Raw genomic sequence first — 27,925 nt, forward strand, 5'->3', positions numbered from 1 at the left:
TTAACCAACATATATGTTTGAGTGCTGTTTATTATCCCACAAGGGAAATAAGTATGTCTCTCCATTTAAAAAATATATAAATTCTGAATAAAGACAATCAAATGCACATTATTTGCACCTATTAGGAATGTTTATTTATTACAAGATACATTCAATGTCTGCACACAAATCAAATAAGCGAGGGGAAAGTGAAACAACAGAGACATCTAAGGACATTTAATTCATTTTGATCTAATGGTTATATTTTTAGAGAGATACTGGTGTTTTTTAATAACAAATAGTGTTAGAATTAAAACGCCAGAGACACTTTATAGAAGGCAATTATATTTCATAAGACACCAGAAGGCTTTCTATTCTCCCAAAGTTTATTATGTTAGCTTAATGAAGGCTTTATTTTGAAACGTTATTGAGATGAGTGGCGTGTCGAGCGTTATTTTGAAAATCTTTACCGGAAATGCCTCTGGATTGTAGTCTGACAGAACACTGCGTGCCTGTGGAGATTGGAAAATTTGCGTCGTGGAATCAGGAAGTCACGCACAACAAACTCCTCTGTGTCTGCTGCCGATCTGGATCTGGACCTGGACCCGAACCCGGACCCGGACTCTGATTTAGCCTCTCGCGATGCTCACTGGACCTCGGAGCCATGTGGTGAGTCGGAAAATAATAATAACTGACCAACTCCCGTCCTGCGTCTTTGGCTCTGGTCCACGCAGCGTTCCCATGAGAGGAAAAACAAGCTGACACGCTTGTTTATCCTGAATAACTTGCACTTTGAAATTCATTATTAGAGATGTCCATACTCTTATGAAGTATTATTACGGTGGTATTATAATCCAGAACGAGGTATTATTTTAAATCAACGCGCCCACCCAGGCGCGCAAATCTCGTAGCGCATTGAAGGCTGTCAGGTTGTCAGTCTGTCGGATTGTCCTTCACATATCTAACAACTGTTCATCTGTTCTACTTCACACCAGGACAACAACTCAATATGATAATCTATTGTCTTTAAATATAATCATATCGTGATGAAAGCATTCATGGAGATATCATTATCAATAATTACGGGGTTCTAAATTGATCATAACAAGCTAACTAAATAAAGTTTCTCAGGAAATCAGAATTGATGAGCATTCTTCCCAGGTGGAATTCCCCAGTGTAGTTACAGCTAACTTTTATCTTAATGTCATTAATCTGTATGTGTGTGCATGCATGTAAACATGGAACTATGTATTCACTTTTTTTCTATATAATTGGAATAAAGTATAAACTATTATGTTGATTTTGCATTGAAAAGAAAAAATACTCACTTTTGTTTTACTGAATTACTGGGGGAAAAAAGCAACATTTTTATTATCAATAAGCTTTGAATAAACAAGCATTTCTGCTCCGTGCAGTACAATGGAATCTGTATTTTCATTTATCAGATATCCTCAATCATTCACAACATTTGAAAGAATATCAATAGTCAATCATTATAACATGCATCTGCTTGTGTTTAGCCTTTACAGCTTAATTGGGCATAATTAAAAGCTACAATATGATTGTGTTGTTTTCTTCATCATGGCTGCTTTGTCTTTGTTCAGAGTGACAGCGGAACCTCGGCGTCCTCTCAGGCGTAACTCTGCTCTGATCGTGGTAACCAGTAATTCCAGTAGGAATGTCGTACTGGTCCGTTGGCCTTCCCCAGGACTCTGGAAACACTCCCGGCAGCATGGAGCAACAAAGCGGTGAGTCATCAATCAGCACGTTTCTTGTTTTCTGCCACAGCTGCATCAGGCAGGTTCACGTTTGCAAACATAAAAAAGGAGAACTGAAAGTGTGATTGTTTGATTTGTTGTTGTCTAACTGGATGCACAAGACTGTGCCGAACACAGTGAAAGTTGTAGTCTCCTAACAGATTACAACTACAATAGATTTTAGTACGTCAGTGTGGTAAAGACAACAAGTTAATGATAGACGATGGAGAGTAGCAGCAGTAGATGCAGGAGTATGGTAGATCAAGTTATAGGTTGACTATCCATATTCTTCCCATCAACAAGGAAACTGATGTGCGGTTATATTTGTCTTTTTAAACTTCCTGTCTAAGTCGAGGTGAGGGCATTTCGTACCTTGTGCCTAACGTTAACATATATTTGACCAGTTTCGCGGTTCAACATGAGACGGCTCCTGCATGGTGCAGAATCAGCTGGTCATGTCGTTATAGATTATACTCTTGGTGTCAGGTGTCACAACCCGGCTCAGAGATTGCAACAAACAGGGAGACAAACGAGCTAACAAGTAAGGAGGAGGAGGAAGGTCGTCATACAGGTCAGTGGAGGCCCTGTGGGCCTGGGGCCGCCCAGGCTGTGCTACTGCCATGTCGGCTACGTAAACCAGAGGGTAGTGTGAGCTATCAGGTCAGAGATGACTCGGTGTAGGTAGAATGTTACAATGACAAAATCTCAGGTTACCAGGAATTATTTTTATTTACTAATAAATGTTCATTCATGTGATGACGAAATGGCAACGTTCTGTCGGAACTAAAGCACAGCGGTTTACAAATTGCATTCAAAAACTGAAAAATCCTGTGTAGTTAATTTCAGGGCTTTAACTGAACTCTTTTCACCAAACCGCCCCGAAATAAAATTCACACCAACCCAAGGTAAATGCTGGCTGTCCTCGTATATAAAATGACATGATGTGAAAGCATCTCAACCAGATATATTGAGTCTCTCGCCATAAACTGACTTGGCCAGTTAAAACCTAATTCATTGACGTCATACCATCTTGTATTAGGCCTATCTTTGCAAGAGCTTGTCTCTTTCTGCCTCCTTCAGATTCACAGACAGTGTTGTCAGGAGCAAAGTCATGAAGGTAATTCCCATCAGACAGAAGCAGAAAGGAAATATGAGGTCATGGATCTAAAGACAAAACCCGGTTGTTTATTTCAATTAAATTCAATTCAGTTTATTTTGTACAGCCCGATATCACAAATTCCAAATTTGCCTCAGAGGGCTTTACAATCTGTACACATACGAAATCCCTGTCCCAGGACCTCACATCGGATCAGGAAAAACTCCCCCAAAACAGAAAAAAATATATTTCACAGGAAAAAGGGGGAAGAAACCTTCAGGAGAGCAACAGAGGTGGATCCCTCTCCAGGATGGACAGAAGAATAGATGTCATGTGTACAGAAGGAATCATGACAGAGTTACAACACATTCAATGAGTATGACAGTGTATGAATAGTTGGTAGGCGGCATGGACCACGATCCAGACCTCCACGATCCATCTAGCAGATGGAGGTAGAGAGGAGGAGTGGGCGGGGCACATCAGCAGGGCCATGGCATCAGGTACTACAACATGGTACTACCAGCTCCTTAAGATATGATGGAGCATCACTAATCAAGGCTTTGTAGGTAAGGAGAATAATTTGAAATGTGATTCTTGATTTTACTGGGAGCCAGTGCAGAACAGCTAATGCAAGAGAAATGTGATCTCTTTTTTTAGTTTTAGTGAGAACACGAGCTGCAGCATTCTGGATCAACTGGAGGGACCTAAGAGATTTATTAGAGCAGCCTGACAACAAGGAGTTGCAGTAATCCAGTCCAGAAGTAACAAACGCGTGAACCAGTTTTTCTGCATCCCTTTGAGACGAGATGTGTCTGATTTTTAAAATATTCCGTAGATGAAAAAATGCAGTCCTTGAGATTTGCGCCACGTGGGAGTTAAAGGACACAGGGTTTCTACCATCGTCCCAATTCCTCCGTCACGATTACCTGACTGATGTTGTGGTATATCTATGCATTGAACACATCACCATTTCGCCTTCTTGTGTGAAGCGCTGTGCCAACGGCTGCTTGTTTCAGTAGTGGCGTTTTGCTTTTATTTTATTGTCTTTTTTTTTTTTCTTTTTCTTTTCTTTTTCTTTTTTTTTTGTGTCTTAGTTACGACCTGAACCATACTTTTTTTTTTTTACTTCTTACTTACTGTTTTTGTTTTCGTGAGTATGAGTGAGCAACACAACAAAGCAAAAAACACACCACCGCGTTGTCTCGTCGTTCAGCTGGATCGCACTGCGCAGTGCAGCAGCCTTTTCTGGACCCTGAGAAAAGACCCGGAGGAGGACGGAGGAGGCTTCCGGTGGAGGCTATCCGAGGGGAAAAGGAGGGCTAAACCAGGAGATACAAACCCATCATAACGCGTCAATGGGGGGGAATAAGAGGAATGGCGGCAAAGACGGATGAAGGATCGACGCTGGTGTCGACCGAGGGAGTCTGTGAGAGATCTCTCGTGCTTCACTGAGCTGTGGCTGCGGGCGGACGGCGACTATCCGGATGCTGGCCTTCAGGACTGCCCGAGCAGAGACGCGCAGGGCGCTACACAGCGGTAAGATGAAAGGGGGGCGGGGGGCGGTTTATGTGAATGAATGGTGGTGCAACGTGCCATGTGGACCATGTGCGCATTAGCTGCGCCTGTTGGATTGCCCGGAACTGGATGCCGCTGGTGCAGTTTGCGTGTCCATTGTGGTGGAGTTGCACGCGCCATTGTCACCATCTCAGCGTGTGTGGTTCCACTCACTGAATCACATCTGTGTGTTCATCATGCTGCTCACTGTGACTTATCTATCACTCAGCCTGGAAAATTCACCACTAACTTCCATGACTTACACCACACAAACCACAAAGCTAACATGATCAGACAATTACACAAAATTTGACTTGTCGTGCTGGAGGCGCAATAATGCAGCCCCGCTCATGCTGCCCCAAGCGGTTCCCTGGATCCAGACCTGGTCCCCTGACCTGGTCGAGACACCCAGGTGAAGAGGCTCTGGTGACCACCAGGACTGTGAGGGTGGGACGCAGGGGAGGTGGTCTCTGGAGTGAACGAGGTGACTGTGGAGACTGGACAGTCAACGGGACTGGGATGTGTGCTGTGGACTGCTGCCGACGAATCCAACACAGTCAAGAACACCATCACGGAATACATCAACATCATTGAACACACCACACCCCCACAACGACTGACCATCCCCCTGAACAACAAGCCCCTGACATCAGAACAAAGCTGGAAGATCTAACATGAGGAGCAGGAGCTGAGGGAGCTGCAGCAGGAGGAGGAAGCTGAAGCCAAGGCAGCTGCAACCTGGAAGGGAAGCTCTGGCCAGGAGGGGAAAACAGGAGCTGGAGGAGGGAACAACACAAACAAAACAACACAAGGGCAGGGGAGGTGGTGTCAGGCAGGAGCCAGATCTCAAGGTGGAGGGACATCCCTTCAGGGCCCCCCCCCTCCCCCTCCAATGCCTGCTTCCTCTGACTCCCCCCCTCCCTCCACCTCCCTCCTCCCTCCCCCCTCTCCCTCACCACCTCCCCTCTGCCTCCCCTCCACTGCTGACCTGCACAGCTCCCAGTCCCAGATGATCCCTCCCCCAGAGGAGAAGGTCCTCCCTCTCTCAGGACCAGGGTTCCAGTGACCAGCGCCACTGCCAGCTGTGGTGTCCAGCTGCAGCAGTTTCAAAGCCCCTGTCCCACCCAGGAGGTCTCACCCTGCAGCTCCTCTTCAACCTCAGCCTGAGGCGTCAACAGTCCCAGCCTGGGAGGTGCGCCCGCCCCTGGTCCCTCGCCCGGTCGCACCATCAGGCCTCAGCTCATCTACCCCCACCCGCCCTCCCCTCCGTCATGTGATCTCCGCCATGGGATGCTGGTTGCCCTGCTCTGGCCATGGGTGGGATGACCCTCTGCAGTGCTCTCACTTTGCACCCACTGGTATTTGGGAGTGCAGCCTCATGTCATGTCGCTGAGCTGCGATCTCCTGGATCGACCCTGGATCACTTGTGAACTGATGCTCTCTGGCTCAGTGACTTTCACACTCTGGTCAGTGAAGTTTGCTGCTGCACCATCCAGCCGCTGGATTCCCGGGTCATGGTGCACTCTCTCTGTTTCACCAGCCCACCACAGGATACAGTTTGAACAGATCTGTCTCCTTCCTGTCTGAAATGGGTCAGGATGTGTTCTGTCCACAGGTGATCTGTCCTTCCTCTTCACCCTTGGTCCACCTCTCCCTCAGTACACAACAGTACTGAGTGATTGACAGAACAGTGGTGATGAGACGAAGGTGCGTAGGAGGGCACACAGGGGGAGATAGGAGGAGTGGGGGATGAGAGATGGTGGTGGAGAGCTTGTAAAGTGGGCCGAGAAGACCCTGCTGAGCGTGGAATGGGCGGGAGACGACAGAGAGAGTGGACAGGAGGGTGGGGTCAGCGCCCTCAGCTGAGTGTCCCTACAAGGCAGGACGCGTGGGAGTGGAAGTCCCTCTGTGGACGAACAAGCCTACAGCCGACTGGACTGAAAGCGCGCTTCGCTCAAAGCTACCAAGAAGAGACAGAGTCGACTTCTTTTCCTGAGAAAGCTTTTCCTCTGCACGGTGTGCAGCATGTGGCTCAGCATGTTGTGCTGGAGTGGGCACCAGATCCGGTCCCAGCCGCCTCACCAAATGGCACCACAGGTTGGGAAGCCACACGTTTGCCCACTTCCCAGCTCAGAAGGGTGGGTGGTTAGGAGGACCAGGTGGTACTCTGGAACAGAGGTCCATGACCTCCACAGTTCCCCCTCCCTCAACAGGAGATAACCCTCCACCACACCTCTCAGGACACTCCCTCACTTTCTGACAGAGATCACGCCTCCTCTGCCAAGGAGAGATACAGCTCCTCACCAACATTTCGCTTGAGATCATTCTACAACAGTTCACCCCTGCTGTTTTGTTTTCTATCACCATTTTCGTCAGTAAATATATTTTTTTCTAAGGTGCTATTTAGGGCTGCAACAACGAATCGATAAAATCGATAAAAATCGATTATTAAAATAGTTGGCAACGAATTTCATTATCGATTCGTTGTGTCGCGCGATTATTACGGCGCTCAATAAATCACGGAGTATAAACAAAGTTGATTTGAGCGCAGAGCCGCGCAGGAGAAACAAGAGCGGAGTGGAGGAAGAGGAGAGACGGAACGCTGCGTTGTGAGAGCCAATCAGCGCTGAGCTGCTCCTCTGTTGATGAATCTAATTGGCTGCTGCTGCTCACGTGGCGCTGGATGCGGAAGTCATTCACGTAGTCGGAGACATTCACGGAGCTGAGTGCGCCTACGGGTGACGTTATGAACCCAGACACCAGGGCGCTACATGTCACGACGTGTGTGGCATTTCCACAAGAGTATAACGTAGAAAACGTGGTTATTTATTCCGTGGCGGATAGCGGAACATATTTTTCCACGGAGAAAGGCAACGGAGATAAGCCACGGCGCCACTCGCTCTGTGCGCTGCGTTGCGCGTGCAGACATCATTTAACGGAGCGGAGCAGCGCGTGAGCTCTGATCGGGCGCTCTTTTAATGAAGTATCGATGCTAAAAATATGCTAAATCACATCGTGTTTAACGTACGGGTACTTTGTTAGTATCGCTACACAGGCGCGTCTCTAGGATTTGGATATATCCGGGGCTTAGCCAGTGCGAGAGTTGTCGACGGGGGGGATGCTAGTGAGTTTTTCGAGTGAGTGTGCTCACCTGTGTGCGCGGATGTGTCGGCGCGTATCACGGCAGAGCAATGCGCGTTATGGGAGCGGCGGCGCTGGGCTTAGCCCAGAAGAGTGAAGCAGCGAAATTTGTAGACATAGAAACACTCTGACAGCAGCTTGCTGTTACGTGCGCCTGCTGCCAGTCTGACTCCGCTGTTTTGGGTGAATGACGTCACGTGCGACCTGGAGGTGTTAACCACTTGTGTACCAAATCTTTTTTTTTTTTTGGTTGAAAACATTCGGGGCTAATGAAAAAACATTCGGGGCTTTAGCCCCGGGTTTTTTAGCCTAGGGACGCCACTGTCGCTACACCGTGCAGCGTGACAGCAGCAAATGTAGCGGACTAACATTCAAGCTAACCTAACTTCCCAAACGCTGTGGACATCTGAACGCTGATTGGCCGAGACGCGACACGTCCCATCAAAGATGTTTTATTGCGAAGAGCACCACTTCACATTTTTTCCGCATCTCACTGCAATCTCAACGGCAGCGGGCCAGGTGAAAAAATAATAAATCGTAACGCGTCTCTGATATTGTTCAGGGGGCCACATGGGGACCACTGCTCAGGAGAGTAAAGCTGTCAGTCTGTCTGTGACGGGTTCATCCACATGCTGACCAGTGGGTCTCCAGGACCTTTCCATGACTTTAAACCAAATTTCCATGATTAAACATTTTGTGAAAACTCTGTCTATACGTGACAAAGTGAGAAGATGTAGTATTTAAACTAACAATGACATTTCCAAAGCATACCGTATATATACCGTGTAAATTAAAATGTGAATAAAACAAATTTTCATTATTTTTCCAAATATTTTGGGATTTTATTTTTTTCAATTACTTTTCTAGGCCTGCTAATAGCCATTTAAAAATTCCATGACTTTTCCAGGTTTTCCATGACCGTACGGACCCTGTTTTGAATAAAGGGTTGAGTTTTTTTGTTTTTTTATCCGATTAATCGATTAATCGATAAAATAATCAACCGATTAATCGATTATCAAAATAATCGTTAGTTGCAGCCCTACTATTAATATGACATTGGAAACAACCCAAGTAACACATTCCTAGAAACAAAACAAAACAAATGCATTCAGAGATTAAGTTATGTGTCATAAAATGGAATGACACAGGGAAAAAATATTGAACATGCTTAATGAAATGTACGTAATACTTCTTTCAAAAGCCTTTCCTTTGTAACGACAGCTTCAAGTGCCTTCCTGTATGAGACACTCGTCGCATGCATTGCTCTGGTGGGATTTTGTTCCCATTCTCCAGACATTCAACAGTCTTGAAGCTCCCATGGGTCTCCTCTATGAACTCTGATCTTTAGTTCTTTCAATAGCTTTTCAATTGGTGATTGGCTGGGCCATTCTAGCCTTATTCTATAATCCGGAAGTGGAAAAAACATCATTTTACCATGATTCGGCCACGACCACCTGCTCCTTTGCAAGATGTGAAAAATAATTATCAGAAAGTTGTCTAAGAGCCAACCACTTTTGGAGAGCTTCAGAAAAAGACCTGGAATTGGCAGGTACAGTTTTTCTCCAAGAAAACAATAAATAATGCACTCAACCGCCGTAGCCTGTATGCACGCTCACCACCCAGATTCAATTGCTGGAGGAAAAAAAGCATGTTGAAGCTCGTTTTAGACAAGCCTCTGGGGTCGTGGGAGAATATAGTCTGGTCAGATGAGACCACAATGGAACTCTTTGGATGCCATAAGTCACTCCATGTCCAGGTCAAATGGCACACCAGACCAGCAATGGAGTTTGTAGGTGGGAACATCATGGGGGGTGGAGCTGTTGTTCAGCATACGGCTCTGACAAACTTCATATTATTGAAGAAAGGATGTATGGACAAATCTACCAAGACATTCTTGATAACAATCTGCTGCCATCTACCAGAAGGATGAAGATGAAACAAGGGTAGACATCTCAGCAAGACAATGATCCCAAACACAAGGAAACTCTCATCGGTGTTTCAGAGAAAGAAATGAAAGCTGCTAGAATGGCCCAGCCAATCAGTTGACCGGAATCCAATAGAAAATCTATGGAAAGAACTAAAGATCAAAGTTCATAGAGGAGGCCCACAGAAGAATGGACAATGCACGAGACTTGTTTATCCATACAGGAGGCGTCTTGAACCAACAAAGGCTTTTGTACCAAGTATTACATTCATTTCAGTAAGTGTCTACAATACTTTTTCCCTGTGTCATTACATTTTATAACACATAACTTCATTTCTGAATGTATTTGTTTGGTTTTCTTTGTATATCTGGATTACTTGGGTTAGGTCTATGGCACCTTTAGAAATATTTTTACTTCGATACAGACATTACGCAGACCTGCTGACGCACATTCAACATGCTGTCGTATGAGTCAGCCGTCTCTCTGTTGGTCAGTTAGAGGAGAATCCCGTCTGCTTCGAGATCAAAGACAGTTTTTGTATCGCGGCAAAACTTCAGTCAATCCAAACATACTCTCTCCTTTCTCCTGCTCTTTTATTTTTTAAAGAAAGATAATGTTGAACAATGCTCTATTCCAGCATTAAATTAAACATTTGCTTAAATGCATTTAGTTTTGAAATGTTAAATAATAATAATGACATTTTTATATATTTTTTTCCAAATATCGGTTATCAACCTCTTATTAATAAGAGCAATTTATTGAGCAAGACACCACACCCCCAGTTGCTCCCCGGCGCTTCACTGCAGCCCACTGTTCCTTAATAATATCTAAGGTTAAATGCAGAGAAGAATTTACCCACGGGGATCAATAAGTCTATATTTATTTTAATTTTCTTTTCTCTCAATAGGACCTTAAATAAATGGTCACTAGTTTGAGAAATAGGTATTATGCTTCATTCAATGTCAAAATATTTTGTTCTGCATCTACAATAATACTTTCATATTTCTCACCTGAGCTGTGGAAGAAGGGTGACAGAAATATTGAGCCTTAACATAAAAGAACAATTGATGAGCGAATCTACAGAGAGTCACCAACAAGCATGTAACAAGGTCATCAAAGGTCATGAAGCAGACGTGACGGTGCAGTGTTAGGAATTGCTCTTTCTTTATTAATTGCTTAATATTTTATATTAATATTTTAAACTTATCCCTACTTATTCCTCCCCCACACCTCAAGCCTGTGTTATGCACACACTACTTTGCACACTGAACATTGCACATGCACTTTTGCACTCCTGCCCTGCTTTTTGTATTGTAGTACTTATTGTGTTTGTATAGTACTTATTGTGTTTGTATGTTTTATGTTTTATGTTCATTTTATGTTCACTGTATGCACCTATACACCAGAACAAATTCCAGGTAGGTGTAAACCTACTTGGCAATAAATACAATTCTGATTCTGATTCTGATTCTGATATCTAGCAAATTGTGGAACATGTAGAGTCATCAGCCCTGCTAATGAAAAGCCAGGAAATGGTCACAACTTTCTAAAGATGTTATCATAAAATGTAATCATTTCTTGTGGATACACCTTCTATAGCTGTTTTATGAAGCTGTGTATTCCATACATGTATACTGTGCATATGAGCAGATAGCATTGGTTCCTTGACCCTGACCAGCAGGTTGCAGTGACTGCACTAGTGAAGTCCGGTCCTGAGTGGGGTTGCCAGTTTGAGCTTGTGACTATCCTGCAAATCAACACGGTGCAGCATGTAAATAATACCCCATAAAGAACGCCACTGCAGTCTGAGGCTTTCTCAAGTCTCCTGTTGGCCAGAAACTGAACTGAGATATGGACGTTAGAGGATAGGTTTGCTGATTTTTCTTTTTTACAAACAACAATGAATCTAACCAGTATTGTGTGTATCAAAGCCTACCGTATCCTATTCCTCTCTGTACAAAAACACACCCAAATATTCACTAATTCCAGACTAAAGCACAATTTAACTATGTTAGTCACATTTTCTAAATAAATTCAAAAAATCCCATATATTTGGGAGTTTTTCCTGATCCGATGTGAGGTCCTGGGACAGGGATGTCCTATGTGTGCAGATTGTCAAGCCCTCTGAGGCAAATTTGTAATTTGTAATATTAGGCTATACAAAATGAACTGAATTGAATTGCATCTGTGAGTTTTTATAGAGATGTAGGAGCCAATGCTATTAGGAGTACAATTGCAGTAGATCAGAGCAGAGCCAGTGTGAGCGAGAGAGACACAGGAAGCTCAGAGGCTGGCGTGGTTCTTAAACAAAGGAGCATCATTCCCCGCTCCCTCTCCCTGCTACCCCCTCCTCCTGTTCCGATCCTCTCCCTCCCCGCCTGCTCCATCCTCGCATCCTCGGCAGCCAGTCACAGGGTTAGAAAAGAGGCAGATCATCCGGGGGAGCACAGCTCGGTCGAAGCCCCCACAGCAGCCGAAGGGAAGCCATGAATAGAAAGCGCTCCGCTTTAAATGTGACAGAGGCAGGAGGAAGAGGAGGATTCGCTGCTTCGCTATGAGCAGGTTAGTGGAGAGAGGAGCAGACCTTGTTTATATGCTGCACATGTCGGACTCGCTGTGCCTTAAGGCTCCCATACACAGTTCACTGACATCAGATCTGGCTCAGCCAGTATGATCCAGTGGAGCTCATCGGTACAGCAGTGGCTGTTTATGAATACATTTACCTGATTCTGATGTCCTTGTCAATACATTTCACTTAAGTATGCCCGGGTGTATTGCACTGGGTTTAAATGGAGGACCGTAGCTGGACGTGTTGCTCCAGATGCTTTTTAACGCTCTCAAGAACTAGAAAATACATTTCCTGCCGAAAATGTGTTGCTTAAAATGCAGAAATGTTTAAGAAATCGCATTCAAAATGTAAAAAGCTAAACTGCATTGCACTGCAGAAAAAGAAGTTTGAAGCTACATTTGAATGCCCGGTTCACAGTGGAAGCGCTGCCGGCAACGTTTTAGAATGTAAAACACAGGACATCGATAATCTACAAAAATAAGATTGAGATGATATATTATACATGATGGAAATGAAAATATGCATCCCACACACACCTCCCACTCTCCTTGTTCCCCTCCCACATGATAAAAAAGTAAAATTGCTTACAGTATATTTTTGTGATCGTGGTTTTTAAATAACCTAATAATTCCACATATTTGTCAGTGATATGTATGTATACACTGTGAAATACACCTGTGTACATTTCTTTTTTAAAAAGGCTGAAAGAAGAAATTCTTTAATAAACATCTTCTGTCCTCCTGTCTTCTTTCCTCCACTCTTCTGTCCTCCTGTCTTCAGTCCTCCACTCTTCTGTCCTCCTGTCTTCTTTCCTCCACTCTTCTGTCCTCCTGTCTTCAGTCCTCCACTCTTCTGTCCTAGTCTTCTGTCCTCCTGTCTTCTTTCCTCCACTCTTCTGTCCTCCTGTCTTCAGTCCTCCACTCTTCTGTCCTAGTCTTCTGTTCTCCTGTCTTCATTCCTCCTCTCTTCTGTCCTCCTGTTGTAACACCCAGATATTCTGGGTAGTTTTTGTTGTCACTGTCTGTTTCTGTTGTGTTTTCTGTCCCTCACTTTGTATCTCGTTTCAGACTCCTCCATCCCTGTGTGTCGCCCTCCTGTGTGATTGCAAGCCCCGCCCTTATTGTTTCCACCTGTGTCTCGTTCCCCTGTGTATTTAGTCCACTCCTTGTTCTGTGCCAGTTTGTCTTTTAACGTCTATGGGCTTACCAGCGATTTACCCCCGGGCGGCCGTCCCGTGCTTTGACCTGTTTCTGTCCACCTGTGACTCTTTGCCTCCCAATACCTCTGCCTGCCTCTCTAATTACCCGTGTACCGAACCCTGCCCAAAGTAAAGAGTTTGTTTTTTAACCTGACGACCTCGTCTCGAGTCCTGCCCCCTTGAGTCCCAGCCTTTCTAAGACCTGTCTTCTTTCATCCTATCCTCATGTCCTCTATCTTCTTTCCTAGTCTACTATTCTTCTGTCCTATTCTGTCCTCCCCTCTTCTGTCCTAGTCTTCTATCATTGTGTCCTCCTGTCTTCTGTCCTGGTTTTCACCACTGCATCACTACCTTTTAATAACTTAAAAGGGCACTTTTTAGATCCAGTGTTGGTGTGTACATTCTGGGCTGCTGCAGAAACATGGTGGTGCAACATGGTGGACTTCCTGAAAGAGGAACTGCTCCCTACCTAGATATAAATGGCCTTTTCTAAGTTTCATCACCACTAGAGAGGCACCACTGATTGAATTCAGTACTGGCTCAGTCATTCCAATGAGCACTGACTGTAACTGACCCGTAGAGAAACCATGATCATATGCAGGGTTTAAGAAATACAGAGGTCCAAACACTGAGCGCACTACGTGCAGGGTGAGAACTTCTGCAGCCCATATATGTGGTTTCCCATCTTTAAATATATATATATATATATATATGTTTGGAGAGCTAGAATTGGCTAATAATAGTTGTAAAGCCATGGAAATAAGCATCACTATGGTGAGATTCAGGTTCGATGTTGCAATGAATTATCTGAACTACATTCTGAAAATGCAGAAGTGGATACAGCTGTTCACAAAACATCTGCAAATGAAAGCTCACAGTGTTAAATTTAAGTGTTCGACTAACAGCAAATTGACTTTTCTCGACATCTGTATTTACCGCAGAGCCTTTTCTCTTTTACTCCTCACTGGTCTCTATTGCCAATATGTATTACTATATTCAGTGTCAGAAATACACGAGGGCAAAGGGCAAAACTGCCCCAAAGAAATATAATTTTGCCCCTGATATCAGGAGGAGAGGGGCAAAAAATGCCCCCATAATTTGATGAATTAAAAGTATTTGGTTTTTGTTCTTTGTTTTGTGTTTCCTATATGTACTGCCTGTACTAGGTAGGTAGACCAAAAAAATCAATAAATATAATTTTGAATGATAAAAAAAAGGAAAAAAAGTTAGAATTAATAGAAAAATAAATATAAAATAGTTGTTTAAAAAATGTAATAACAAATAACCACAAATAAAGAATAAAATTGAAATATGATTGTCTGATTTATGTTTTCTGTTAAAAAAAAGTTGAATTTCTAGACAACAAAATAATAAATATACTTATTTAGGCTTACAGTAAATGAGCAATTGTTATAAATATGGCAATAATAAAACTATTAGGTAAATCTAATTGCAATTTGTATGACAATTGCTCAGATACTGTAAGCCAAAATAAGTATATTTATTATTTTTGAACAAAGGTTAAAGGTTATTTCACAAGTTTCAAAAAGTGCCCCCAAATTTCAGGCAGTGGGGGCCAAAATTTCCCCCTAAAAAATATGTAAATTTCCTACCCTGACTATATTGATATATTTGTCACGGGAGCATTAGAGTGCACCCAATAGCACGACTCAGGACAAAGAACTGCAAATAATGATCGTTTACTCAGGAACAGAACAGTAAGACACAATATGTAACGCACAAGGGCTTGGGCTGGAAAACACAAGACAATCTGGCAGAGGACAAGTGCAAGTGAGGGGACCTAAGTAGACAGGGACTAATGAGGGAATGGGCAAAGGTGAGACGGGCATGAGGACCAGGTGAAGGGAATGAGGGACTGACGAGGAAGTGATTAGAGGCAAGTGAGAGAACAGGTGAAGGGAGTTGGACTAACGAGATGGGAAGCAGGATCTGGAAAGACATGATATTTAGTGAAACAGACAGACAGGATGAAAATAACTAATAAAAGGAAGGTGTGGAACTAAACTGTTACAATATTACCTTTTAATTTGACAGTCTGTTGTGTTACAAACACAATAGCACATTCTCACATGTTCCGCTTATTTTTAAACAACTTTTCTGGCTTTCATCTGCAATAGTAGTCAAAGATTCACTCAAAATCATTAAAGTTTAAAACCCTGCAAAATGACATGACGAAGCCGCTGCTCCACGCATGAAATATCGTGTAAGCAGTGGCGTCTAATGCGTCTAATGCATTAAGCAAGTTCCAGGTGGCGTCAACAGGCGTCCGGCGTGCGTGAAAGTCGGAGGGCCCGATCAATGCTGCTAACAGCTTTAATCTTGATCATTGTATATTGTTGGTGTATAAAGTTGAGTGTGATTGATTTAGCTGGGCGTGTACTGTAAATGATGTTGTCACCAGTGTTTGTGGGTTTTTCCGTTGAAGGATTATGTGGATGTGAGGCTGGTTCCTTTTTTCCTGGTCCAGCCCTGAATGAGGGAAAGTGAAACCGTTGATTAATGTTTGGTATGACGATGTGGAAATTCCCCTGAAAGCTTCACTCTGATGCTGATCAGCAGAATTTGTGTACACCCGCTGATATGTGATGGTCGTTTAGTAAAATAGTTATTACTCCCTGAAGTCTGTTTATTTGTTTTAATAGAAATGCTTCTCCATCAGCATGTAGAGAATTGTAGAGCGCCAAAAGTTAGCATTGAAACACCGGACTGCCGTTTTGTTTCCAGAGTTTTTTTGTCTGGTGCATTTAAAATTTTTTTTTTATATCTACGACTATCTATGCTGACTGGTGGCAATATGGAGAAAGTCCCAGAGTATACATATTTTCAACATCATTCTGAAAATCTCCTCAGCAGCAGTCTATTTAAATTTTAGAATATGAAGCTATAGCTTCATATTCTAAATGCTGCTGCTTCCAATCTCAAACACTCAGATTCATCACCTGAGATCCCGATGACACTCACCATTGTATTATGTCTCACAAAGTTAGTTCATCCTTTCTGGCACAGAGGTGTGATGGACTCCGGTATCTTTTCATCCATAAATGCCTTATTGGACATTCACCACCCTATATATATATCATCTATGCTGGACTGAACCACAGGACTCGCTCTCCTAAAAGGTCTTAAATCTTCTTTTAGTTTTTCTGCAGATGGAATTTTTAAGCCTGTTCTGTTTGGATTTATTTTACTCTTTAAATGTTTCATCATCATTGCAAATGAGATGAACCTCAATACTTTTCGAGACTTGAATACACGGTTTAATAAATGAACAATGTAGTAGTATCTCGTATGAGTGGGTGCAGGAAAGAGTTTAACCCTATAGGTGTGTTACTTTTTGCATGTCAAGTTCCAGGATGTATGGATCGAGTTGCAAGTGACATGTTGTTGGTTCTGGGAAATTTGTTGGGAAAAGAACAGTGGTATCAGAGACTGTGTGTCAGCAGATATCTCGAGCTGGTGTATTGTTTTTATGTCTGTATCATGGTCTCGAGTTTCATTTCTGCCACGTGAACTGATGATGCTCAAGTCTCCTCCTCTCTCATCACATCCACAGCTCCACACTGATGTTGTTCGTTCCTGTAGCAGAAGTTAGGAGTTTATGCTCCCTTTGATCTCCAAATTAAAACCACGCTCAACCAGATTGACAAATAAAGGAGGAAATTCAGAGATGTTGGCAGCCTCATCCGTCTCTCTTCCTCTTTTTTTATTTTTTTGTAGCTTTCCCAGCCCATGTAATGGCGTGATAGGGGAGTATCGATGGCGGATGGGAGGTGCACATGTGTCTAATGGTTTCACTCCCTCAGGATTTGTCCTTGCCTCTCAGAAGGCCGGTCATACTCTGTCTTAATTATTCAAAGGAAAGCCTGCAGGCCCATGTCGCTGAAACGGAGCTGAAAGAGGAAACAGAAATGTTCGTGGGGGAAACAAATAACCAAAGTAATGGACAGTGAGGCGCAGATTCACCAGCGTTTAATATGTTAGACCCCTATCTAGTGTGTGTTGTGTATGAGCAGAACACCTCACCATGTTTTACTTTTCTTTTTGTTTCATTCACATCCCATCAACTCATTTTGCGCAAATTGAAACCGTGCCTCATTTGCCCAATGTACACAATAATCACCAATTCAATTTTCACACGAGTCTAGAAATTAAAACATTCTCCACACATTTGGCTGGAAAGCCTCAGTGCTTCAACCATATTCCACCATTAGCTCTTCTAGAAGATTCAAGCTAAATATGTGATATTAATATGAGGAGCACAAGAGGATTCGCATTAGTGTTGCTTTTGAATACCAAATAGTGTAATGTGAGTTTAGTGTGCTTATTTTTAGCTCCCACTATTGTCACAGGGCGTGGTGGGGCAAGAGCTCAGGTGCAGAATAACCAGGCAGAATTCCAGGTAAAGGGAACAAAAAACTATTTTACTGACAAAAGGTTCAACATAAAAACTCTGGTGGACGACCGGTAAAAAGACAGGAAGCGACTCCGGGTAACAATGACACTAATAAAGACATCAATCCGGTAGGGGACAAGGGAAAGACGTGGACAATATATAGTGTGCACGTATTCATGCAGCCGTCCTCTTCATGCCATGAGAGCGTTCTTTAATAAGATGACCTAGTTGTGGACACACGCTGCTAACAGGAGTGCAGTCATACAACGTGTTCATCCTTCATGGTTGGCCTACTGCCACAAACCTCCATGTCTTCCCTCTCCTCCTCACTAATACTCTCTTAACTCTAATGTCCTCTGCTCCACCAGGCCCTGGGGCCGAAATGGGGGCCAAGGCATCGCTGATGGGGGATCCGGGCCACGGCTCCCCACTGGTTCCCTCTCCGACTCTGGAGAATATCCAGGCAGCGTATGCGGATGGAGAGGGGGAGGCTGCCAGGGAGCTGATCCAACAAGCCTGCTGTGTGGAGTGCAGCGCAGGGATGCCTCACATCAACGGGGTGAGCACATCCATGAGCATTATACATGATGCTGGGACATTATGGGTTACGTGGAGTGGAAACTGGGTAACAGTGATATGATGGTGTGGAAACAATATTTTTACTTTAGTTATATATTTTGTCAGCCATACCCCCTCTGTAAGACTAGAATGAGGAATATCGTGTGCCTCTAGTATGACTGTATTTACAGTCAGTAAGTGTATGTGGTAATTAAAATGTAAACATTTTAAGACAGTCAACATTGCAAACAACCACGATGCAAATGTAAACCAACACACAAGATTAGAAGTTGCACTCAGGTTGTAACGTAAACATGTAATCAATTCAGGGATCTATAGTCTGTTATCCAAAACTTAAAGCATTTAAAATGTATTTAATAAAACTTGGCGTCAGTGGAGATCTAAAGCAAAAGTTATTAAACTGGGGATCGGGATAAGGGTCGATTGCAATAGACATCTAAGGGTTCTCCAGATATTCACCAGGAAAGAAAGCCTTAAAAAATAACTTGCCAATCATCTTTAATGTTACTTCATTAGACATAAAAGTGCTATACTAAAAACATATACGGTTCTTCGACTTGTTCACAATACCTGTCCCCATGTCCTACAGACATTGTAGAATACCCGAATCATTATTGTTTGTGTTAGAACCATTTATAAATGTTACGTCTGGGACTCTTTCAGGGGGTTCAACCTAGATCCCAAAATAAAAGGTTTGATGGTGGTGAGGGGATTTGTGTGTGGTGAAAAGGAAACATCAACATGTTCTTTTGGTGGTGTGGTGATCAGGGTGGTGCTAACCCACAGTGTAAAGTGCAAACCTATTAGAACAAACAGACACGTCCATAAGAAAATAGAGTGGCCGAAGTGCCTCCCTTTTCATCTACAGCCAATTATATGATTGTATTCCTTGAAAGGCCAGTGTGGTCCTGCTTTGGAGAAATGGAGATCTAGATTTAAAGGAAGCTTTGCATTCTGAAATTCACATAATTCTTGTTTTCCCCACACATTGTGTAAGTTAGTGGCTATTTATCATATCAAGGACCTCACTATTAGCCAAGGTAATATCTTCATTTACTCTAAAAGTCCATCCTGATTGAGGTTATGAGCCGTGTTTTTAATTTTTTTGTGTAAAAACTCTCTAATTGGGAAACTAAAATCTCGAAAGATTATTTTTTTTCTGTAAAAGATGGGAGGATATCTGAACATCCAAGCCAATATGCCAATGTTCACAGGAAAACAAATAGTACCAGGAACTAAACTCTAAAATAAATCGTGAAACAAAATTCCCTTATTGTCCATTACAATTAGCTACTTGATCTCATAAAATGTTCTTGAAAGACTTCCTGTGGGCATTGTTCATCAGTTAATCACTGTGTAAAAATACTCAATGCAGTTTGTATAACAGGCTACAAAACCAATATCTACTCTGTTAGTGATGATAACTGTGTCTTTTAGCAGGGGTGCATATAACTTTTTCAGTGAGTTACTCAGGTGAGTACCGGGAGATGGTGTTTGGTACTCACTCCATATGTAGCGTAAGTTTTTTTGATGTCCACCTACGGGGGGGGGGGGACTTTTTTTTTGCTCCGTCCCGATGTGCGCACACGCCGGCATCGGAGCTCTGCAGCGCGCGAGACGGAGAGCCGAGAAGAGTTAACGCGACACGTAGAGACAGAATGACATGCTGCTGTGTGGAGACGATAAATATCAGATCGGTCAAGTACTCAAAGGCGCGAAGTAACACAAGTGGCATTACGCATTGTTGATTATCTTCGCGCATGCGTACCTGCGTACCAGTTATGTGCACCCCTGTCTATTAGTTTTAGGAGTTTAACACCATTAAATCCACTAAAAACATGATACGATCATTTGTATCAATATTTTAATATGTATGTATATATATATATATGTATGTACCAGTGGCGGCTGGTGAAATTTGTTTTGGGGGGGGCGCAGTTTAAATAGCACTCAACAATGAGAAGAAAAGAGGTTTTGAGTAGAATATTGTAAAAAACAAAGCTTTATTTAAAGAACACAGCGTGCTCAACACTGTCCAATAACAACTATCAACACACTGTAACTTTGGGCATGAAAGGTTCAGAGCAGCTTTAAGGAACATTGGGCTGGGTTTCAGAGGTTTGCAAAATAAAAGAGTTTCACCCTCACATGAAAGAGGTTCAGAGCAGAATAGAGTCAGAAAGAGATGCAGCACATGTTACATTGGGTGTTTGACAGAGTAGACCCCACTACTGTAAAGAAAAGTAGCCTCCTCTCTTTAAAGTTGGCAAACTTCTCAATAACTCTGGTTAAAGTCAATCATGTCTGTAACCAGCCTGTTTCCATTATTCTTGAGGGAATGTGTCTGTTCTTCAGAACTTCTTCGTTGTGTTTTCGATGCCAGTTCGGTCTCCTTCTGCTGCTCTGCTCTGCAAACAGGGTTAGCTTCAGGCTGTTAGCGAGTTAGCTTCACGCTCTTAGCTAGATAACTGTGGCAAGATTCGTGCTTTACACTTGTCTGAAGCTCTTTAGATCCCTCACCCCGTTGTAGTCCAGAGAGTTTCAGTCCCAGGACTTTGGAACAACAGACAGGGGAAACTAAACAGCGCATTACTCACTGAGCTCCAGCTGACCAGCTCCGTTAGCAACCTGCTCCCGTAGCTCCGTGGAGCTCTCTGGCTGAGGGAACGATACCGGTTTCTGATCTGCCGAATAGTCCAATCACGTGAAATAATAGATAGATAGATATCTAACGATGTCATTGGCCAGAGCGCACATTTTTGTGCCCCAAGATTCACGTTTCATCCGCCAATGAGAAGCCGTCCTTGCCGAAACGACTGTGAAATGTTTGCTCGCTGCCGCGCACACACGTTGGGCCGGTGCCCCGAAAATGGGGAGGGACTTCTCTCCATGAGGATGAGTGGCGATATATTATATTTTTTCACATTAACTTAAGTGGTTGTTGACAGGCTGACGGTCTCCCACACACATTTAGCGCGTCAACACGGTATATTTACTATTTAAATGATTTGGCATATGATGTTTTTTGACAGGATGTATTTTTGTTTTTTTCTTCTTTTTTTTCATCTCAAAATTTTAAGAGGGGCGGCGCCCTAGCGCCCTCTATGGACGCACCGCCACTGGTATGTACATATGTATATACTGTATATATGTGTATATATGTATGTATGTGTATATATATATATGTATATATATATATACATACCTGCAAACTTGTCACCTTTCGGTGAAATTCACCGTTTTGAAATCAAAATAGGTAATCCACGTGAATCGTGTAGATCCGAAGAGTTTTTGTTTTGGGGTGGGGGGCGGGGGGGGGGGGTCAACTGGCCGGCCGGCATTTATGAGATTGGAGTGAGACACGGAGAAAATGTGAAGTGGTGCTCTTCGCAATAAAACTTCTTTGATGGGACGTGTCGCGTCTTGGCCAATCAGCGTTCAGATGTCGACGGGGTTTAGGTTAGCTTGAATGTTAGCCCGCTACATCTGCTGCTGTCACGCTGCACGATGTATCGATACTAACAAAGTACCCGTACGTTAAACACGATATTATTTAGCATATTTTGTTGTTTCAATACTTCATTAAAAGAGCGCGCGATCAGAGCGCACGCGCTGCTCCATGTCAAGCTGTCTGCACGCATTGCCCTGCGCAGCGCTCACAGCGAGTGGCGTCAAGTGGCGGAGCTTTTGAGACTTAAAGTATTCAGCTTAAAAAAAAAAAAGAAGTAAAAGATGATTCCAGAAGTGAAATGTTTCAGTTCTTTGTCTCCAAGGCAGACAGTCTGTAAAGTTATGTAACTCTACAGCTGCTCATCCTGGTGAACTCTGTATCATCTGGTCAAATACTGACTAAAGGCCTCATAGTGTATAATCAATGCTTTGATGGAACCATGTAGTTTCATTCATATCTGGCTGTATTAATACTAATAATACTGCCATTTGTTAAGTGTTGAAAAAGTTGGTAAAAAGTGAACCATACAGATGTTTTATTTATTGCTATTATAGATAAATATACCAGTATCGTATTTATGGTATCATAATTGTTTTTATGGTATTGTATCGAATTCTGGTATCATGATATTTATGGCAGGTATCGTATAGAAGTTATAATGTTAGTGACAGCCAGGTAGAGGCAGAACAGACTCAAGGAACAGAGTCATGGCTCAGCAGAGTTCACGAGTCTTTGTTGTTCAGGCCAAAGAAAGGGAAGTTGGTTTATGAATGACTTTAACCATATGATATATAATGACAACGCATATTTGTCATTTCTATCATTATATTATTAATAATATTTCTACTTCATACATTTTGTTGTAAAACTACCAAAGTTCAGCTAAAATTATTATTAGATTAATCAATTAGTTGCTTAAGAGAAGAAAAAAAAGAAAACAATTGTTGATAATAATTTCACTTTAAATAATTTAAAAAAACATTTTATGGTTCCAGCTTCTTAAATTTGAAGATGTGCTGCTTTTCCATTTTCCTAATTTGAATGATTTTTAAATATTGTTATACTTGTGTTCGCCACTAGGGGGCAGTAGCGGGTTTTGCCATGACTGGTGCCGTAATTCTTGTCTTAAACAAACAAGTTTGACCAGCATAACACAGACAGTGACGCAGCTGTTGATGCGAGTCTCTTGGTGTTTACAGGTGAGAAACGTACATACGCACCATATATATATATATTAATGTTATTTTCGCTCGCTTATATTTTGACAGTTATTAACTGTGTAGAAGTTAAAGTGAAGACAGTGAATTAAAGCTAGCGCCGTTTAGCTAGCGGGTGCTAATCGCGCGCTAGCGTTTTAGCACAATTGTACAATGATCTGCTGGCCTGAGAATTACATTGTTCCATGAAAGATTAGATAGTTAAATGTTGTGTCCCGTGACAGATATAAACAGTAGTATGCATACATATAAGTACATATAAACACAACGTGCATATAAAGTTTAAACAGGTTTCCTGGTGGAAGTCACTTCTTGTCAGTGCCTTCGATCTCCGTGACCTTGTCCGTCACCATGGAAACATTGTCACATGACATGTATGCACTCTGGTTCTGTGCTGTGACGTCGCTAGTGACGTCACGGAGCACCGAACCAGAGTCTATATATAGAGTGATTTCCAGCAGGAATTCAGTGTGTGAATCTCACAGAAACCCCCCCACCCCTTCTCCATTCAGCCACTTCCCGGGGTGGGGGCCTCTGATGGGAAATCACAGACAGGGTGGGTGGGAAGGTTTATTATATATTATAGGTTATTGGATCAAAGAGGAACGAATGGAATTAATTTTCTAAAATAATTTAGGAATTAAAAAAGTGTTCAGGTGCACAAAATTCAGGAAGTTACTTGATTTGTAAAATAGTGTAACGTGGGACTTGTTAACCTGTGTGATTGTCGCTCAAGTGGGCCGTAGAGATCTCTCTGAATGGGCCTCGCTCCTATTCACACCTGGGCCCATGCAAAATATATATTACTGAATATTTCAAGGTGTGGCGGCCATCTTACCGGGTTCACCATCATCTTTCAAGGTGTTGTAACTATTCTATTAATATATATATATATATATATATATTATATTCTTATTAGAAGGGTTTGTGGGCACTGACAGTCAGAGCAGAGAACCCCCACCCCATTGTCACCTTTTTCACCCCTCATGAGTTTGCAGGTATGTATATATATCATCTTATTTATATGTTTGTCTCGTGTGTATTGTCACAGGTGCGTCTCCTGTGTTTGGCCATTCAGCATGATGATCTCCAGAGTGTGTGTTACCTCCTGAAAGAAGCCCGTATCACTGTACCCCAGGAGCCATCCAACAGCAACCCAGCCATCCTGGCAGCGTACTACGGCCACGCCGGGCTGGTCAAAGAGTTGCTGGATTCTATACCTGGTAAGAGGGAAATAAACCTCTCAACATTCTCAGTTTATGGATCAGGACGAGTCTTTAGTTTCATTTCGACGCTAGTTTATGTCCTGCAGTTAATGTATTGAGATATTTGTAGTGTTACCGTTTCTGATTTAACACCGTACAATAAGTACAGACTGGGAACTCCAGCTTTTTTAATGTAAAAGTCTGTTAAATGTGTCATACTTTTCCATTGTATAATGTGCCCTGTGTCTCTGGAAAAGCTCTCAAGTATGAGAAAATAACCCCCGACAATGTCATAGGGATGCTATCAGGGTGATTGGAATAACAACTATCATTGTTGAAATATTCTTTCAGACAGAAAACTGCGTGTGTTTAATAATGAAGTATAGTATTTCCTCAGCTCATCTCCCCTTACTGGTATTGGGTCTCCAACCTCCCTCTCAGGTCCATGTCTAAGGAAAGATTTGCTGAACTGGATGCTGGCCACTTCTTGCCAGCAGGGTCACCTGGACGTGGTCCAGCTGCTGGTCCACGACTACGACGCCGATGCCAAGGACTGTGCCATCCACAGCGATGAGTTTGCTGTGATCACTGGGCTGCCGCTGTACGCTGCTGCACGAGCAGGTAGGGGGACGCATCTCCTCTGTGCTTCAACCACAGAAACAATTGTGCTCACCTGTGTGCGCGCATCACAGCTGAGCGATGCGCGCGCCACTCGCTCTGTGAGCGCTGCGCGTGCAGACAGCATTTAACGGAGCGAAGCAGCGCGTGCGCTCTGATCGCTCTTTTAATGAAGTATCGATACTAAAAATATGCTAAATCACATCGTTTTTAACGTACGGGTACTTTGTTAGTATCGCTACACCGTGCAGCGTGACAGCAGCAGATGTAGCGGACTAACATTCAAGCTAACCTAACTTCCCAAACGCTGTGGACATCTGAACGCTGATTGGCCGAGACGCGACACGTCCCATCAAAGATGTTCTATTGCGAAGAGCACCACTTCACATTTTCTCCGCGTCTCACTGCAATCTCAACGGCAGCGGGCCAGGTGAACAAAATAATAAATCGGAACGCGTCTCTGGTATTGTTCAGGGGGCCGGTCCAAATGGGGAGGCGGGCCGGATCCGGCCCGCGGGCCGTAGTTTGGGGACCACTGTACTAGATGAATAAAGATGTCGTGTCTGACCAACAAACAAATCCGATCAAAAGGTCTTAGCATTAATTTATATTTATGCGATGTTATTTTTCTGAATGATTTTTCTGAACCTTCTGTAGATACTGTAGATTTCTGTTTCACACAGTAAGCTCCCACACAGTCTGCAGTGGCCATGTGCACACGGCCCCCCCACACTGCAAGATGACAGCATGCGTTAGAAGCATGTCATTGTATTTGCAGAGCGCATGAAGTGTGTGTGCGAATGTGTTGTTTTGTTTTGCAGGTAATGAGGAGATAGCTCACTTCCTGCTGCAGAATGGAGCAGGATTCTCCTCATACACCCTCATGGACCACCCGGCTTTCAGCAAACACCTCCTCAGACTCAAACTACAGGAAGCCTCCAACGCAGAAGGAGAGGAGGTCTGTGGTCTGGAAACAAAGGGGTTAATGATACCGTGTTTCTGAACCGATGCATGTGAGGCTGTCGCAGCAGAGCGCCATCGTTAATCAGGATTTATAATTAACAATAGAAGATCTCTCAGAGCTCTGCAGGATTGAGTCAAACCCTAGGGAGCAGAATGGCACCACTGTGTTCTGTGTGTGTGTGTTGTTGCAAAATAAACAACACACTATGCAACACATCTGTCAATATAGGCCATAAAATACATATATTACTTTTGTAATAGTTGAAGTGATTCTCAGAGGAGAAATTAATGCACAGGACAGACCGCCTATGGGAAGTTGAGATCATGGACCATATAAGAAGTGATGTCTCCCAATAGTTTTTAGAAGTTCTGAAGCCTCGATTTCGGCATTTTGGCCGTCACATCTTGGTTTTTTTACAACCAGAAGTTACTCAAGAGAGTGGAGCCAAGTACAATCGAACACTGTTTATGGATCATTGAAGCAATTTTTAAGCTACCAAAATGTTACAAATAACTTTCCTGAAGTGTCAACGCACTGTGAAAGGCCAAAAGTTGTCAGATGAAAAAACAGACAGTTGCAAGACCAGACAACGGGGTGGAGACCTGTCAATCACCTTGTAGCCCCGCCCTAAAGCATACTCTGCTTTGTAGTCTATTTGACTCTAAATGGAGCATTATTTACTAAATTGACATTATGCTGTATAGAAGAAGACTTGAAACTTGAGATCGAGACCATAAACTCATGTTTCGTATGTGTACAGAGTGTAAAGCCCAAATGTGTAATATCGGGCTATACAAAATAAACTGAATTGAATTGTTTACAATGTTTACTCAGGGAATAAATCAAAAGAGAAGTAGAGTCATTAGACTTCTATACAACCAGAGGAGTAGCCCCCTGGTGGTCAGTAGAAAGAATGCAGCTTAAACGCATGAAGCATAGACTTCTATACAACCAGAGGAGTAACAACAAGTGTGTGTGTGTGTCTTTGTGTTTACTTCAAAACAACTCATCATGGAAAAAATTAAAATTTACCTCTGAAGGCCATTTTACAACTTCTAGTGACTGAAAATGTTCATATTTAAGTTATACGTGATAAAGGTCAGTTTTCCGCAGCACATACATATCCAATGGAAATTAAAAAAAGTATAAGGAATTGAAAATTTCCAAAATGTATATGAAACAAAGTGCAGGATTTACATATGATTGAAGTTACCTTCGAGGTTATCAATAATTAGTCAATTCATCTCAAACAGCACACATACTCCCTGCTGTCACTGGCAAATGTTTACACATTCACTTCAATTATTTATCACAATGTAATATAGTTAAGTTCATAATATCCTTAATCAAAGGGTTTGAATTAGTCCTACAGCTGTGCTTCTCAGCCCCGCCTCATGCTTCCATGTCGTCTGTGTGTCCAGACTGTCACTGTGTGCTGGAGAGGTCTGCAACTGCCCTGGCTGGAGCTGGACTGGTTCATGGATGTCTCCTCACGGATCACCCACCTGGATCTGTCGTCCAACTGCCTGACTGCACTGCCCTCTGTGGTGCCCTGGGGTCTCATCCACCTGCAGACTCTAGATCTTTCCAACAATCTGCTGAAAGAGCTTCCAGATGCTCAAAACTCCCAGGAGGTCATCTGCTCAAGGTACATATTGTCACGACGCTATTAGAGTGGACCCAATCGCACGACTCAGAGAGGAGTAACAAAGATTACTGTCTTTGGTTGGAAACAGGCTGGGTCAAAACCGGGAGATCAGTCGAAGAAGCAAACGAGTCCAAAAAGGGGCAGGGCAGAGAATCAGAGGTCAGGGCAGGCAGGTAGGGTCAGAACAGGCAGGTCAGGAATATACTCTAATAACGCTGGAGAACTTGGCACGAAAACACAAGACAATCTGGCAGAGGACAAGTGGAAGTGAGGGAGCTAAATAGTGAGGGACTAATGAGGGGATGGGCTGCAGGTGAGAAGGGCGTGAGGACCAGGTGAAGGGAATGAGGGACTAACGAGGGAGTGATCAGAGGCAGGTGAGGGGAGTTGGATTGACGAGATGGTGTGACAGGATGAAAACAACTATTACAAAAAGGATGGCGTGGAGCTAAACTGTTACACATATAGCATAAGGTTGTCTGGCACTAAATGCAGCTGTGACAAAATATATTGTCACACATCATCAGGGTCGCGGCTAGTCAGTGTATTTCATCTTAATTATGATGGAAGCCATTTTTTAAATAATTAGCCGTGATAAAATAGCCTCGAC

General features: G+C 43.1%; 1 protein-coding gene across 1 annotated transcript in view; it reads left to right on the top strand.

The window, feature by feature from the left end:
• Positions 1–508: 508 nt before the first annotated feature.
• The window catches only part of lrrk1 (leucine-rich repeat kinase 1), a 77,628-nt gene continuing 50,211 nt past the window's right edge, over positions 509–27,925 (top strand). The window contains exons 1-7 of the mRNA XM_056412011.1: positions 509–648; positions 1,584–1,727; positions 18,002–18,192; positions 23,932–24,103; positions 24,527–24,706; positions 25,525–25,661; positions 27,089–27,315. Coding sequence (XP_056267986.1) covers positions 1,658–1,727; positions 18,002–18,192; positions 23,932–24,103; positions 24,527–24,706; positions 25,525–25,661; positions 27,089–27,315 — 977 coding nt within the window. The 5' untranslated portion in view covers positions 509–648; positions 1,584–1,657. The remainder of the gene's footprint in view (positions 649–1,583; positions 1,728–18,001; positions 18,193–23,931; positions 24,104–24,526; positions 24,707–25,524; positions 25,662–27,088; positions 27,316–27,925) is intronic.

The sequence above is a fragment of the Pseudoliparis swirei genome, chromosome 4, assembly GCF_029220125.1.
Source record: "Pseudoliparis swirei isolate HS2019 ecotype Mariana Trench chromosome 4, NWPU_hadal_v1, whole genome shotgun sequence".
Classification (NCBI taxonomy): domain Eukaryota; kingdom Metazoa; phylum Chordata; class Actinopteri; order Perciformes; family Liparidae; genus Pseudoliparis; species Pseudoliparis swirei.